The sequence below is a fragment of the Typopeltis vanoorti genome, chromosome 5, assembly GCF_054136105.1.
Source record: "Typopeltis vanoorti isolate ZY-2024b chromosome 5, IOZ_Tvanoo_1.0, whole genome shotgun sequence".
Lineage (NCBI taxonomy): Eukaryota > Metazoa > Arthropoda > Arachnida > Uropygi > Thelyphonidae > Typopeltis > Typopeltis vanoorti.
Window position 1 is genome coordinate 49,491,959 of NC_143553.1, and position 18,549 is coordinate 49,510,507.

The window sequence follows — 18,549 nt, forward strand, 5'->3', positions numbered from 1 at the left end:
TGCACTGATTGCACTGAAATTGTAATCCTCCCACTCATTCATTCAAGATATAATCATTTAAACCATCCTGCAGTTAATTTAGCATCACTGTTATAACTCTGCTCAACTTTCCATCATCAACAAACACCTGTCATTCCACATGAAATATTATTAACAAATAAGTTCATGTTAGAGACTTAAGTAAAACAGGCATAGGATTAAAATAATATTTAATTCTTACAATATTACATACTCCCTGACGATGTATCAGTGAATGACACAAAATATTTCAAGAATTAAATATTATTTTTAATCCTTTCTCAGTGCTGTTTTACACCATTAAGCCTCTAACATGAGTTTATTCCAGCACTTAAGCCTTTACATATAGATTAACAAGTAAGTTAAGTAGTACAGGCACAAGAGCATGACATTACTGGTTACATTTCTTTTTTGGAACACCCTTTTTTAATGCACAACTTGATAGTATCATACAGACAGCCAATTTTCAGTCTGTCTAATGTATATATATTTTGCATTTCCTACTTGTCATGTATCTTATATCAAATATAAGCTACATGACCAACACAATCCTTATCATTAAATGCGGTTTGCAATAAAAAAAAAAATTTTAAAGAAATATTTACCTTCCATAAAGAGAATTCTATGTCCATCAGTCCAGTCCTGTATTCCATTTCTAATTAATCTCTACAATACCTAAATTATGACTGTAGATATAATAGACTGGTCTATAATATGCCATCTCTGTCCTAGAACCATGCCTGTGTAAGAGCAGTATTTTGTCTTCTTTCCACTTTAGGAACACTTCCCACTGCATGATTTTGTCAAATAACCTGGTTAAGGGCATATATGCTAAATGATCTGGGTGATCCATTTGCAAGAGTGTACCATCTAGGTAGTGATATTGCAATGCTGGATGTGGCATTCATTGGTGAGAGAGTGGAGGTTGAAGAATTGGAAGTACTTAGGTAATTGCAGAACCTTAATGTGAACACATCCATTGAATTAGATGACATATTAGCCCATGTGTTATGAGGATGTGCAATGAAATTATCAGATCCTCTGACCAAACTATTTAATTTAAACCTCAGTGGAAAAAGGGCAAAATAGGAGTGGTTTATGGTATTGGAAAACTCGGTAGAAGACAGAATTCAGAACTGGGCAGATAGGAATATGATACTCATCGGATCTAGTATGATCATATATAGTAGTAGTAGGATCATATCACATTATCGGAATAATATGATATGATCGGGTCTGGTTTAGTCCTGAAGGTGTGAAAAGAGGGGAAAATAGTTTCACTGCATAAAGGAGGATCCAAGACTACGGTTGCAAATTACCGACCGATCAGCATATCAGGAGTCGTTGTCAAGGTCTTGGAGAAAGTAGTCAAGGGAAAAATACAGGAATGGATTGATGAAAATGAGATACTGTACGGGGGACAGCATGGCTTTGTGAAGGGTAGATAATGCCTCAGTAACTTGCTCAAGTTTTATAACAAGGTGATGGCTGAACTGGATAAGGGTAATGGGTTTACCCTTATCCAGTTCTGCTGGACCTGGCAAAGGCATTTGACAGGATACCACATGGAATTCTAATCCGTAAACTACAACATATGGGAATGGATATAGGGTTGGTGAGATGGATAGGTGGGTGGTTGATGGAGAGATATCAAAGAGTAGTTTATTCAGGAGTAGAGTCCAAAAGACGGCCTGTGACTAGTGGTGTGCCGCAGGGTTCTGTTCTTGGACTACTGCTGTTTAATCTGTTCATTAACGATACAGGGAAGGATCTAAGAGGAACAGTTCATTTGTTCGCTGATGATGCAAAGTTGGGTAGGGCGATAGTGAATGCAGAAGATGTTAAAATCTTGCAGGATGACTTGGATAGATTGGAGTTCTGGGCTAAGGAGAATGGATGTCAATTTAATGTGACAAAATGTAAGGTTATGCATTTTGGGGTGAAAAGATTAGCAGCAGTATACCACATTGGTGGAACTGTACTCCAGGAGATTGATGAAGCCAGGGACTTGGGAGTGTTGGTGGATAGGGAGATGAAGTTTAGGGGACACATTGCAAAAGTAGCTAAATCAGCTCATCAACTCACTTGGTTGTTGAAAAATACCTTGACGAGCAGAGACAAGCAAGTTATTGTACCTCCTGTACCGAGCCTGGATAAGACCTCATCTCGACTACTGTGCCCAGATTTGGTCACCTCGGTTCCTTCTTGATGGCGAGGAGGTGGAGAGGATCCAGAGGCGAGTGACTAAGATGATAACAGGTCTATGGAATGAACCATATGAGAACAGGTTGAAGATTTGTGGGTTGCAGAAACTAGTTGATAGGCGGAAAAGGGGAGATATGATTGAGACATTCAAATTGGTAAAGGGTTTCTATAGGATTAATTCAGAGGATATTTTTGAGATCAGGACTGGTGGTGGGAGAACTAGGGGACACCTATGGAAGCTGGGCAAGAGTGTGGTTAGCAGGGGTATTAAAGCTGGGTTCTTTACTTTTAGAGTGGTAAATGAGTGGAATAAGCTGCCAGAGTCTGTTGTGGGTGCTATGACGGTGAGTGAGTTCAAGGCAAGGTATGATAGATAATGTGAGAATGTCGTATAGTTGTGTGGACATGATGTTTAGGACCTCCCTTGATGAGTCTGACTCCCTGGAGTCGCCCATAATAATAATACTTTATAAGGAACAACATGGTTTTGTAAAGGTGGGGCTTGCTTTATTAGTTTGATTACTTTTTTATAATAAAGTGACAGTGGAGTTTAATAAAGGAAATAGATATTCAGTAATACTGCTGGACATTGCAAAGGCATATGACAGGATTCTACACAGACCTCTGTTGCATAAATTGAAACAAATTGGGATGGATATGAATCTAGTGATTTGGATTAGAGGATGGTTTTATGGAGGAATTGAGTCCAGGATTAGAAAAGTGACTGGTGGTCTACCATAGTGCTCAGTACTTAATCCTGTCCACACGGTTAGCCTAGTGGCTATGTGCTTCACAACCATATGCCTGGGGAAGGAGTGTCCTGGGTTCGATTCCTGTCGACGACGCGAGGAGCTTAAGGATCTTCCTCAGCCATAGCCAAGTTAGCCAGTCTTGGGCATGGACAGCAGAGTTTTTTCCACCAGTTTATCTGGGGTTTTTCATCCTGCAAGCAGGCGAACCGGTCCAGTGAACACACACAGATTACAGTCAGGAATACTAACCCAGCCATAGGTCTGATTCATCAGCTATGCCGGTTCCAGAGCCTGGATAAAATTTGGGGGGGGGGACTGAGATGGTGCCATACCTCCCTGTAAAGGGGACTCATGGCTGTGTATCATCATACGATTATTATTATTATCAGTAGTACTTGATCCTCTGTTAATTTGTAAATCAACGATATTGGAAATGATTTCAAATATTCAGTTTTTTCATGATGCAAAACTGGGAAGAATAATAGTAAATGAAGGTGATGTAGAGATTCTGCAGGATGACTTAGAATAGCAGCATGGATAGAGGTAAATTGCTTCCAGTGTAACTGGTTAAGTGTGATTTCTTCTTGCTAAGTGTTTGGGAAGAAGAGATCACAACTGTGTATTATATTAATGGAACTGAACTGCAGGAAACTGGGGAACCCAAGGACTTGGGGGTGATTGTGGACAGGGAGTCGTAGTTTATATGGCATATCACAGAAGAGCGCATCCAATTATGTGACTGTCGACGAACACTAACAAGCAGGAATGGGGGAGTTATTGTATCCCTTTATAAGGCTTTGATAAGGCCACATCTAGACTACTCTGTGCATATCTGGTCATCTGGATTCTATGGGGATGAATTGGTGCAGAGGATTCAGAGAAGAATGACATAACTGTGGAAGACCCAGGAAATGCTTCCTTGAAAGTCTCTGGTCTTCAAAAACTAGCCAACAGGTTAAAAAAAGAGGACAGGGCCAATGAGATTTCTCTGAAGTATAATACTGTCTCAATACTTATTTCGACATAGCATATGTAAATATGTGTTTTTGTGGATCTAGAGGACAAAACTATCAAAATTCATTTTTAAATTAAAATTAGATTCTCAAAAAAGAATATGATAGTTATTCCATAAATACACATATTTATTCACATTTTTTTTTTTTTTTTACTATCTGTATTGCCTAAATCAGATGATCATATATGTGCAGTTATTCATGTACTATCTGGTCACATCATATTAAAATATTTGGTGGAATAGCAATTTTTTGTTTCTTCTTTCAGTGCTCTTATTATTACAGTAGTCATCTGCATTATTTTAAATTTTAATGTATTCTTTGTTCTTCAGACCAATCACTACCATCACCTCTCTGAATCCTTTCCACTTCAAGCTTCTTGCATTGCAATTCCACCAGCATAGGAAATGTTTTACTTTCTCCATCAACCACAGAATATCCTTCTTCATATTATTGACAATATGATTAATAATCGAAACTGAATTTACATTACTGAAAGTGGATATTTTAAATAAAAGCAAATATAGTGAAGTCTTTGATTTCTGTTCTCCCATATATAAGCAGCTGTAGTTACTTTGTTTAGTTTGATCATGATTCATTATCTTTGGTCCCATGGTACCATTCACTGAATGGGAAAAATATCAGCAATGCATGAAAATCTTTGAAAACGTGCATAAATGAGGCAGTATCTGAATGTATCTCTAGTGTTTGAAGAATAAAAGGTTGGAAGTGAAATGGATGTGCAACCATATTAAGCAAGAGATCACAAAAAGAAGATGTGGAAAAATATCATGAGAATAAGAGTGAGTGGGGTTATGAAATATATAAAGCACAGACCAGAAATGTAACAAGTATTGTGAGGAAAGCTAAATCAGAGTATGAAAAGAAATTGGCTATTCAGGCTAAAGGCAATCCAAAGAATTTTATTGTTATGCCACAGGCAAAAGAAAGAAAGAATGAATGTGGAAAAATAACTTTAGTGAAATCAGATGGGTACTCTAGTGTCAGAAGCTAATGAGATTGTTCAATTAATGAGTGCTCACTTTGCTAAGATACGAAGGACGTCCAGAAAGTAAGTTCCGATGGGCTGTCAGAGAAACAAAAATATACTTACAAAAAAAACTTTATTGGAAATTAAGGTAGACATCTTTCACTACTTTTCTACATACAGAAATGGGTAGACAAACAAACTATACTCTGCAAGGAGCAGCATGGATTTATTAAAGGAAGGTCATGTTTTTGCAATTTACTTGTATTTTATAACTTTTATATTTTAAATTTTATAATTTTTGCCAGCCTGGTTGGTCGAGTGGTTAGCGTACCCACTCTCCAATCAACAGGTCATGGGTTTGAATCCCGCCATACGCATGGATGTTTGTGATTGTCTGTGAAGTTACTAGTGGTGGTTGATGATAGATGGCATTGGTGTAGATGATGAAGGTAGTTGCGGTTGATGGATTGGTGGAGATGGAGAGTTTTGGAGTAGGTGACCTCCCTAGATGAGTCTTTGGACTCCCCTGGTGGTGTTACGTAATAGTAATAACAATGTTATGGCTGAGTTGGATAAAGGGAATAGATTCCATTCCATTCATGTGTCATCTCCTATCTAGGAGGTTGACTACCACGATGTGGCTCATGCTTAACTATGGACATAACGACATGTGGTGAGGACCCTGTTTCTTCCAAATATTATCCTAAGTATTCATGACTGTAATTCTTGTGTGTTCATGGGGCCGGTTTGCCTGTTCTGAGGGACAAAAAACCCAAGTTTCCAGATGAAAAACCCCTCTACAACTGGCTAACTCACCTTTAGTCAAAAGAGACCAGATAAAGGTTCCTCATATCATAGACGGGAATTGAACTTAGGTCTTTCCAACCGAAAGGCTTCGTCTATACCGACTGAGCTACAGAGGCTCTAAAAAGGAATAGATACACTGATAATATTGGATTTTGCTAAGGTATTTGATAAGATACCTTGGATAAGATTGCTATTGACTTGAGCAATGGATGGTTGACAGATATCAAAAATTGGCATATGGTGGGTGTGAATCTGCTAGATTTAAGGTGACCAGTACCTCAGGATTCAGTCCTTGGGCCATTGTTGTTTAATCTATACATTACTGATATTAGGAAGGGTCTAACAGGAGATGTGCAATTGTTTGCTGAGGATGCAAAGATAGGCAGGACAAGCAGGGATGCTACTGACATCAAGCACTTACAGAATGATTTGAATAGGCTGGAAATTTGGGCTAATGAAAATGACTGCCAGTTTAATGTTAGTTAGTGTAAAGTTATGCACTTTGGCATGATGAGATTTCCAGCTGCATAGGAATTTGAAGTTTTCAAAGGTTACATAGCAAAAGTTGCAAATACAACTCATAGGATAATTGCAATGTTGAAATGAACCTTGACATGTAAGGATAATGATGTCATTTTGCCTTTTTATAAGGCCTTGATAAGACCATCTTCTGGATTCCAAGGGGATAAAGAAGCTGTGGAAAGGGTGCAAAGATGAGTTATAAAGATCATATTGGAATTATGGGGATTCAGATTATGAATATGTGGATTACAGACTCTGGTTAACAGGAGAAAGAGGGAGTGATATGATAGAGATCTATAAACTTCTGAATGGGTGTTTATAGGATATCGTCTGATTAAATTTTTCATTATATGGAAGGTGGGGAGAGAATACGAGAACATCCATTGAAGTTAAGTTGGTTCGCAGTCAAGAAAGGGGTAAGAGCTAGGTTTTTCTCTCAGCAGATATGACAGCTGGTTTGAGTGATATATAGCCTCTCTCGATGAGTCCTTGACTCCCTGGAGGTCTTAGATAATAATAATAATAGTTTTCTGATTTTTTTTTATCAAATGTAAATGTTGGTGAGAGTGATCATGAATTACTGACCAAGGGATTGATCAAGAAATGGAAAGTTTCGGTCAAAAAGGAATATAAGTAGAAATGAAACATATAGAAAACTCTATAGTCTGTTTACACGTCAGTTTCATGAACTACAAGGGAATGAAATTGATAGAATATGAGAATTGTTTAAAACACACCCAACACAATATACCATTGTAAATAAGTAAAGAGTGAAATGGCTTGAACTGTGAAAGTAGGCTAGAAATGTGGAAAATCAGGTTAGAATAAGGAAAGAAAAAAAACAGAGTTTTTCCACTGTTTGTAAGCAACAGTAATATTTATTATGGAAGGTAGCACTGTTGGGTGGCAGAGATAAATTAAGTAATGCAGAGATGTAGTGGACATTATTTAGTGATTGTTTATTTATTATTATTTTTCCCTTTGTATTTTGTACTGGTGTGAATGATGCTGTGTGTCATTAGCATATTTGCTCTCCAACCAACAGGTTCTGAATTTGAATCCCACCACGGGCATGAATGTCTAGGTGGTAAATGAATTTAATCGCCCAGTGTGAGATGACCACCATCCTCTTATTAAAAAATTTCCATGCTTAGTCTGTAGAACGGTTTCTGGATTATGCCCATTACAATACTATTAATAATAATATATTATAGGTTACAGCCTTTTGTGGGTGGGATTCACATACAAAAATACTAACAGCTGCAAGTGCTCTGTTGAATGACTTCAAGGAAAAAGTATGAATACATATTCTGAAATAGATTGGAGTTCAAGGCTATATCATGAAAGATCAATTTATTTAACACACCTGTGAAATAGATGATTTTTATCTGTTATTATTAGTAGTAGTAGTTGTAGTATTATCATTATCAACAGACCTCCATGGAGTCTCTCATCATGGGAGGTCCCACTCTCTCACAGATGCACAGCTCATCATACCTCGACTTAAATGCATTCACTGTCCCTGCACTTACCACACTCTCAGACAATACATTCCAATCACCCACTATTCTCCATATAGAAAACTGCTCTGCTCCCCTTGCTCACATCCACCTTATAGCTTCCAGGGATGGCCTCTCATTTTCCCCTTGTTTCCAGATATTTTATGAAATATCTCATCCATGTTAATCTGGTAATTATCCCTTATCAACTTAAATGTCTCAATCATGTCTCTCCTCTTTCTTCTATCCACTAGGCTTTGTAATTTGCATTCTCTCAATCTGTTCTCACATTCCAAAGACCAGATACCAACTGTCAATCATCTCTGGACCCTTGCCAACATCTCATCATCCTTTTGAAAACTTGGTGACCAAATCTCTGCATAATAATCCAATATGCAACCTGATCAAAGCCTTGTACAATGGAATCAATTTATCCTAACTTCTACACATCAGTGTTCTCTGCATCATTCCCATAATTCGCTGTGTGTCCTCACAATTTTAGTAAGATGTCTACGAAATTTAGAGTTCACCATCACCCCCAGGTCTTTCATCTCCTCCACCTTTCTAAAATATCTCTACCAATCCTATATTCTGCATCCCATCTTTGCTTTCCAAATTTTAAAACCTTACACTTTGCTAAATTAAATTGATATACCTACTCACTTACCCATTCGCACAATCTGTTTAGGTCCTGTTGCAACGCTACATCTACTCTACTTCTAATAATGCTCCCCAACTTTGCATCATCTGCAAACAACTGTATATCACCATTAAACCCTTTCCAATGTAATTTCATACAAATTATGTGTACAGGATATTCCTCTTCTGGAATATCCTGTACACAACCTACTGATACCTATCAGACAGCCTGCTGATACCTATCCAATCCAACGCACTAATCTATCTGCTCCAATTTAACTACTAGTTTGTCATGTGGCAATCTATCAAAATCCTTTACAAAATCTAAATATACTACTCTATATGCATCCCACCCTTGTCCAATGTATTTGTCACCTTGTTAGCAGATTACTAAAACATGATCTTTAGCAAGTCCATGCTGTTCATTAAAGAGAATTCTACTACTGTCAACCCAGTTCTGAATCCTTGTCCTCACTAGCTTCTCCAACACCTTTATCACACCTCAAGACAGCAGATTGGCTTATAATTTGAAGCCTTGGTCTTATCCCTCTCCCCCACAAAGTGGAACAATTTTGCCACCTTTCCACTCCTTTGGAACCTAAGCTAATCTCAGATATTCATGTTAAAAATGTAAGTTAAAGCTGTTGCTAACTCTCTGGAACATTCCCTCAAGACAAGCAGTGATATACCATCAAGTCTCATGGCCTTATTGAGCTTACTCAATTTTTACTCAATTCCACATATACCTCCTGCTCACTCACCATCATTGGTTTCTCCCCATTCCCACTGCTCTCAAGTTCTGCATTATGTTACAATCAGAAGGATGGAATACTTTAATGAACTGCTCATTAAACACCTCTACTGTGTTCTCCTCAGTGTTTATCATTCTCCCATTATCATTAACCAACATCATCCTCCCATGATCATCCTTCCTTTTACTGTTGGCCATGTATCAAAAAAAGTCCCCTAGAATTTCTTTTAGTGTCATTTGCTTACTGCTGCTCATACCACACTTTTGCTACTCTTACTGAGTGAGTCACCTTCCTTGCTTGCGGTTTGTACTGCTCATGTAACTGATTATCTCCACTCATCTTGTGCTGTCTCCAGTGTGCAATCTTCCAAATTGCACACTTCACCTCTTTGGTCATCCATTTTATACTTACCTTATTTAATCTCTTTTATTGTGTTTTTGTTAGAATAATTATTTTTATAGTATAGTATTTTTATAATTACTAATATACTGATTTTTATGTTTTTATTGCGTTTGGTATATTCCTGATATTTTATTGAGCAGCAACAAAGAGGAATGCTAGTTTGAATAACGAAGTTGAGAATAAGAAGGTTGGCCCCAATATACAGAAAAATGCCAGTACTAAAAACAGTGATATTGAAAATTATTTAACTTTCAAAATCTCAAGGATATACAACTTATTTGGCAGATGATACAGGCATTAGAAAAATTTGAGAAGCGATTAGTCCTAGGAAAGACAAGAAATGTAAGCAGCAAAAGGAGAAATAACAAACCACTGAAACAGGTGAGAAATTACTGTGTAACAATAATCAGTTAAGTAAAGTAGAATATAAAAAGGATTTATATGGTGTGGTGAATCTATTATAAAACATGTATTTTATAATAGTGTTATTACTTAACAATTTAACTAGTAATGAATACACCATGAAAGAGGATATGAAAAGATTGTTGAAAAAAAAAGTGTGAAGAGTGCCAAAATAAAAATCATTAATCATATTACCAAAGTATGACAGTACTGAATTAAGAAGGGCTATGATACACATATGTGCAGAAGGAATGGCTGAGAGTTTTTGGATGTGTGTGGAATGAGTTTGAGGGAAGAATGGATTTATATAAGAGGAGCTATCTGCACTTGACTACATTTGGTATCAAGAGTTTGGAGAAATTATTTATTGGTATGAGATGTAATATGTAAGACGTAATAATATACATTCAGTGAAAGTAGGTCATGAATTAGAGGAATGGTGAGATTCTATTCCTCCCATGAGAATGGTATGTAAGAGCAACTAAGTTATCCATCTTTGTTAATGTTACTAATATGCTTAATCATGGAGATGATTATCATGAATGGATGATTTTGTGTTCGTCTGCTAGATATGAAGAGAGCTGAAAGTATCCAACAGGGTCATGCAGACTACAGACATATCAATACCTAAAGTCACTCCATGATGATTACTCATTTAGCACCCATCAAGTTGATTTGGTGATACATTTCTGTCACCAACAACCTATCCTCTAGGTCTATAACAGCACCCCACTATGTGTATAATCTTTTGAGATTACAAGTCATACCAGATAGCTTTAAACTCACCGTTACATGGAAAATTGTTACTAACATTGCAGTCATAGGTGGTGTAAATGTATTCAAGGAAAGGCAATACAGCTGGTGTGAGTGATATGTGACCTCTCACTCTCTCCCTAGAGACTCCAGAAGACTTTAATATAATGATAGAAGACCTATATAATGAAACCTCTCTCTGTAGTTTTTGCAAAAATTATGATATCATCTGCATATCTTAGGTGTGTTAAGTTTCTGTTATTAATTTTTATACCAAGGACTGCTGTAAAGATTTTGGGTGATAAAGAGTCTTCTTGTCAGACGCCTTTTTCAATTGATATTTTATTGATACTCGCGTGAAGTTGAATTGTTGCTGTTGCAGTGTCGTATATTTCCTGGAGGAGAACCATTATATTCTCCAGAAACTCCCTGATTCTGGAGTGCTTTGATTATTACGTTATTTTTGATGGAATCAAATGCTTTTACATAATCAATAAAGGCTAAACAGAGAGGCAATTGGTTTTCTTCTGCTTTTTCTATTATTTGTCTTACTGCATGAATATGATCAATTGTGTTAAAGCCTTTATGGAATCCTGCTTGTTCTGCAGGTTGATTTGTAGAAGAGGTGGTTAACCTGTTTGTATTACTTTTGTGAGAATTTTGTACAGATTAGAGAAAATACTAATTGGTCTATAGTTCTTTACTTCTTCTTTGTCTCCTTTTTTAAATAACAGTATAAGATTAGCATGTTTTCAGTTTTCTGGTATCTTCCCCTCTTCTAAGCATAAATTTAGTAAGTTTGTGACATGGTGAATTATGTTGCTTCCTCCCCATTTAATGAATTCTATGTGAATTAAGTCTTCACCAGGACATTTTCCATTTTTCATTTGTTTTAATGCTTGTTTTATTTCATCTGAAGTGAATTGGGGGGATGAATTCCATATGTGATGGGGAAGAGTTATTTATATTTGATTTATCTATTGAAGGATCACTATAGAGTTCTTTATAAAATTCTTCTAGTCTACTTAGGATTTGTTCTTGGTTCTTATTTTAGTTCCATTCTTATCTTTTATTGCAATTGTTAGACTTTTACCAACTGATAAATGTTTATCAAGTTGGCAAAAAATTATGAGATATAGAGAGAAATATTTGTACATTAGCATATTCAGTTATTAACTAATTTCCAGTATTACTGTGGTTATTACAGAAATTCATTCCCATAGATAAATAAATAGACTTTATAAATGTTAGGATATTAGTCGATAATTGGTAATCTGATTGGTTAGGACTGCTAGTTGAATCCACTATGGAATTATGCAGGCAACCTATTTTTTGATATTTAGGAAGGCCATAGATATCACAAACTTCTGACTACTTTGATATATGGTGTTCCAATTCCTTATGTGTAAGGTGTTTCTGAATATGTTGCTCATGCTCTAAATATATTCATTTTAATAACCACATTCATACTTTCTAATAAAATTAACCAACAGTTACTTCCTTTGATGTCAGTGCCACTTTCTCATCTGGATTTTACTTTCTCTCCATGCCATTTATCCTTTTGGCCAAACTGTCAGTCAGTAGAAAAGAGAAATGCAGAACACTAAGATCACATCAGGCATGTTAAATGGCATTATTTGGTTTTGCACAAGAAGTGGACACCAGTCATTAATGATGACTTCAATGCTAGCATGTGGAAGATTGTTACTCAGTTGTTTGAAATAAGTGATACAACCTTATATTAATCTGAATAATTAATACAACTTGATAAATACATGTACCTAATCTCTATATATCAGTGTTTTAATTTATTTCAATTTATCATTATTTTTTAAAATCTTATAATTATTCAGGATTATGTTAGGAACTTAAAAGTGCTGACATTTAGATGATTATCTTGTTTGTATGCAGTCATATTCAGTTATTTTTGAATATTTATTTTCTTCTTCTTTTATACTAATGATGATATACATGATGAGATATAGAGAGAAACATTTGTACATTAGCATATTCAGTTATTAACTAATTTCCAGTATTACTGTGGTTATTACATATGCAATGCATTCCCATAGATATTGTTTATGTTGTGCACTTGTTAGAACTCATGAATTTTAAGTAAAACAGTAAACTTTTATATTGGATATCATCTCTTTATGTATAAAGTATAATGTGCATGGAATCACTAAATATAAGAAAAAAAAAATACTGCTGTTGAGAGAAATCTGGCATTTAACACATCTTGGCAATAACATTTATCTTACTCTCTTTTTTTTTCCCATTCAAATATGAGGATCTGCCATTAAAATGAATTGATGCAATTTTGTTATGAAATTATATAAATTTCTCAACAAATTATTAAACACAGACACTGGTCACTTTTTTCATTCTAAAATCATTGCTTGTTTATTTACTGGAAATATTCCATGAATTGAACAGCTTAATGATTGTTCCTACAGTAACCAATTCGTAGAACTAAGCACACTAGATAATGACATGACTTTCCTGATATGTTTCCAGGATTTTGTTTATTACAAACACAAAGGATAATATTATGTTATTACTCTAAGTATGTGTTTTTAATTACAGATTACCTCACCATATTGAATGATGATAAACTGAAAAGTAGAGAGAGAATAACAAAGCTTGAAACAGAAATCAGAAACTTAAATGAAAGATACAAAAAAGATATTATAGAAAAAGGAATCATTGATAAACAGATTACTAGTGGAGATGTAATGATTGTGAAGACTTCATCTGATGTGGTAAAAAATTAGTGTCATTGATAATTTTCTTATTTAAGATAATGAATTAAATTACACTCTGCAAACAAGTTAAAAATTCTTTTTTTTTATTTCAATGTGTATTGGATTTTTTAATATAAATATATGATACAACTTAAAAAATATACTTGCAGTTGATGTTTACAAATTGTGTCTGATAAAATCTCATAGACAGATTCCATTTCTCTAAATACCTTTTATCAATACTTTATGTCTGGATGGAAACTCCTGTTGCACTAACAGACTCATTGGATAAGCTTTCAGAAGGATTAAAACCAGTTCTTTTAGATAGACTACAGTCTGGGTAAAGGAGAATGGATGACAGCTTAATGTGGCAAATTGTAAGGCTATGCATTTTATTGTGAAAAGATTACCAGCTTGTACCACATCGAACTGTACGCCAGGAAATTGAAGCCAGGGATTTGGGGGTTTTAGTGGATAGGGAGTTAAAGTTTAGAGAGCATATTGCAAAATTGGCTAAAGTAGCTCATTAGATTACCTGGTTACTGAAGAATATCCTGATGAGCAGAGTCAAGCAGATTATTATACCTCTTTATAGAGTCTTGGTAATATCTCATCTTGACTACTGTATGCAGATCTGGTCACCTGGGTTTGTTGGCAATGAGGAGAAGGTGGAGAGGATCCAGAGGTGAATGAACACAATGGTAGTAGGTCTATGGAATGAACCTTATGAGGACAGGTTGAAGATTTATGGGTTGCAGAAATTGGTTGACAGATGTAAAAGGAGTGATATGATTGAAACATACAAATTGCTGAAGGGTTTTTACAAGATTAATACAGAGGAAATTTTTCAGAACAAGACTGGTGGTGGGAGAACTAGAGTGCAGTTACCAGGGGTAAATGAATGGAATGGATTTCCAGAGTCTGTTGTGAGTGCCATGATTGAATCAGTTCACAGCTAAGTATTATAGATGCTGATGCTTGGCACAATGTGCAAGGTTTTCCTTGATGAATCTTGATGGAATTGCCAATAATAATAATAATAAAAGATTTTCAAAATATATGAAAGTTTTTCATATACAGTTTTTCAAAGCCTTCATTGCTCATTCTTCAACACAGTTCCAAATGTTTTAAAATCACTCTCACTCATCATTTTTGGATTTTATGTTCTATTTAATCATATGGAGCAAAATGTGATAGAAAGTTAGAATGGTTTAGGAAAGACAGACTGCATTTAAATGTGTTCAGAATGGAAAAACTGGTGTTGCAGGAGTTGCTGATGTTAATTGAAAGAGAAATTATTATATTGTTAATAATTAGAGATTTTTTTATATTAATTTTATATAAATTTAATATAGAGGGTATTATCATAATATTAATCCTACCGGCTGCGCCATTATTTAAATATATGATTTTTACTAATTATTTATATTATCCTGTCTATAGAGATGATCACTGTTCAACAATTATTTTTTTAATTCCAAGTGTACCTATATATGCATAAGGGTTTGCTCCGATTGGTGCAATGACCTCCTTTTTTACTATTTCTTTCAGAATCGAAATAAATCACTGACTCAAGACCAAAATACAAAATAAACACATTTAATAAAACAAAAACATATATATATACTTCAAACAATATTACATAACTAACTACAAATTAATTGGATCCAAGGCCTTTTAAAAATAAACTTACACTTAAGACTAGACTAAACACTTTTTTTTCACAATGACAAAATGTTCATAGCCAGTTTCTATCTCTGTCAAGGCCCTTTTCTGAAGATATGACTTTATTCTTCATTTTCACAGGACCCTTTTTCTTCACGCATGTAGCACACATTTAATTCTTCCTAACTTAATTCTGTCTCTTTTTAGTAGAAATAATAGTTAGATCTGGTGTACTTAATACAGATGAAACTTCCTAATCAGAGTTTTCTCAAACATTCCTTGAGGACGTAAATAGCAAATTCTTCTTTTATTCACTAAGTGCTTATTAATAGTCTTAACTCTTCCAATTAAAAAAAACTTAGTTCTACGATTCCCTTATCGGAATCTACTATAAATCTTCCAATTAGCGTTTCCTCCAATATCCCTTTTAAAACACCTATAGCAATATTTCCCTTTTATTTATCAATACTTATTCCACTTTGAAACTTAATAGTTCCACGATTCCTTTTTCGGAATATACTATTAATTTTCCTCCGACTGTCACATAAAAAAAAACTCAAGTTCCTATGAATCTAAATATCTGCTGGCCTATGTTCTAAATTTCTTCCGAACGCTATCTTGTTTATTTCTGTTACTCAGATACCAAATGCTTTCCTTGTCAGCTGTCAATCACACATCAAACTTCTTGGCGAGCATGCACGCTCCTTGAAAATGGCAAGCGAGAAACTAAATACTGTATAATGGCTGACACAGTTGTTTCTGACAAGAGAATGTCTTCATAAAACACAAAACTTTTGATAATTTTAAACTACAATAAAATTCTTGTAAGTAATACAAATATCAAATCCAGTAAGTACATAAATTTTTAACTGCTTTACATATCATTTTTGACAAAACAATTTCAATAACGGGCACATCGCAAGTGCGACAATGCATGTTATGAAAACAAAAATAAACATACTAACATAAACAATACGTAAAAATATTCAGAATTTTAAATTATGATTATTTTTACACTGATTTTAATAAAAGCACTAGTGGCTTATTTCCAACACAAGATATAAAAAAATTCAATATTTTAATCCAATATTATAGCAACTGAATTTCAAGGACAAAAAATAATAAACAAAATAAACATAAGCAGTTATTCACTTTTGACTAACTTTTCACTATTTTGACTAACCTTTTATTAACATATTTAACTAATACATAAGTTGAAACAGGGAATTCACAGGGGTAAGTTAAAGTGAGTGGGAATAATAGAGAAAGATTGAGGATCATGAGAAGCAGGTTGCAAAAGAACAAGAAAAAATTCAACCTCTCTCTCTCCCCCCCCCCTCCCCCATTTCCAGCATTCCAGAGTCCTGATGTTATCTTACTCAATCATCTCTGGACCCAATGTTTTCACATCACACTGAAAACCAGCTGACCAAATCTGAGCACAATAGTCCAAGTGTGGTCTAACCAGTGCTTTATACCATGTCACAACTATCTCCTTATCTCTACTTGTTAATGTACTTTGTATCCTAGTGATTACAATGTGCAGACTTGACAACACTTGCAACATGGCCTCTAAACTTCAGTCTGCTGTCAGCCATCACTCCCAAATATTGAATCTCATCCACTTTCTACAGTACAGTACCATCAATATAGCACACAGCCTGTACTCCAAAATGTAACACCTTGCACTTATTAATATTAAAACTACAACCCCTAGGGATCTCTAGCAAGTGGCTAGAGATCCTCAGTCAGTCCACAAGATATATAATTTACATACAAGTTAAACAGCAAGGGCCCAACAGAATCCTGGGGCACACCACTGGTTACCTTCCTTTTTTGACTCTGCTCCAACGTACACAATTTGCTGGTATCGTTCAGAGAGCCAATCACTAACCAATATACTATCTATTCCTATCCTCTGCAGCTTGTACACCAACTTATCATGTGATAATCTATCAAATGCTTTTGCCAAGTCCAAGAATATCACCATATATGATTCTCTCTTATCTAGCACATGCATTACCTTATCATAAAATGCAAATAAATTGCTGAAACAAGACCTATCCTTTACAAACTCATGCTGACCATCATAAAGAATAATATATCCATCAACCCAATCTTGTATTCTGTTCCTAACCAATCTCTCCAACACCTAACTACAAGTGCAGTTATACAGACTGGTCTGTAATTGGAAACTTCTGTCCTAAAACCATGCTTGTGGAGTGTTACTATTTTTCCTTCTTTCCACTCCTTAGGAATCTTACCCATGGCAATGCTTTTATTAAATGACCAGGTCAAGGGCTTAGCTAATTGTTGTGCACATTCCTTAAGAACACATGGTGATATGTCATTCATTCCCACAGCCTTATTTACATCTAACCCAATCTTCTTCTTCTGCAGCTTCTCCCACTTAAGTGGGGTCACTGTTTGTTATGAGTCTCCTCCACACCTTCCTGTCTTGGGCTGTCACCACATCCAAGTTCTTCATCTTCAAGTCCTCTTCTACCAGCTCCCTCCATCTCTTCTTTGGCCGCCCACGCTTCCGCCTTCCTTGCACATCCATCTGCATGACCCTTCTTCTCACATATTCGTCCTTCCTCCTCATCACATGACCAAACCATCTCAACCTTGCCTCCTGTATTTTCACTCCTAAGTTCGTAACTTTTACTGTTCCCCTGACATAGTTATTTCTCAGATGATCCTTTCTGGTCACCCCGCACATCCACCTAAGCATTCTCATCTCTGCTACTTCCATCCTGCTGATGTTATTTTTCCTCAGGGCCACAGTTTCTATAGCATATGTCATAGCTGGCCTCACTACTGTCCTATAAATTTTGCCTTTCAGATTGATCGGCACCCTCTTATCACATAACACTCCAGCCATCTCCCTCCAGTTCCTCCAACCTGCTTGTATCCTGCATCCCACTTCCTTCTCACCTCCTCCATCTTCTTCCACTGTCGAACCTAAGTATCTAAAGTCTCTCACCTTCCTGATGACATTTCCTTCCAGCTCCAGGTCTGTCTCCTGGCCACCGCCCACTGCGCAACACATATACTCTGTCTTACTTCTGCTCAGTCTCATACCTCTCTCTTCCAGTATTTTTCTCCATCTTTCCAGTTTAGTTTCCGCTTCTTCTCTTGAATCTACACACAGCAAGATGTCATCTGCATACAACATTGTCCAAGGTGCATCTTCTCTCACCTCCTCTGTTACCACCTCCATCACAATATTAAACAGAAACGGATTTAATGCTGACCCTTGATGCAAGCCAACTGTTACTTGAAAACTTTCTGTCTGTCCCAAACAGGTTCGAACACTTGTCTTCACATTTCTGTACATTTCCTGCACCAACCTGACATATTTCTCTGGCACCTTCTTCTCCCT

The 18,549-nt window shown here is 35.8% G+C and overlaps 1 protein-coding gene across 1 annotated transcript in view; it reads left to right on the forward strand.

The window, feature by feature from the left end:
• Positions 1-18,549, forward strand: part of LOC150106392 (uncharacterized) — a 264,780-nt gene that overhangs the window by 78,104 nt on the left and 168,127 nt on the right. Inside the window, exon 6 of the mRNA XM_090392418.1 lies at positions 13,342-13,517. Within this exon, the coding sequence (XP_090248544.1) occupies positions 13,342-13,517 (176 nt within the window). The remainder of the gene's footprint in view (positions 1-13,341; positions 13,518-18,549) is intronic.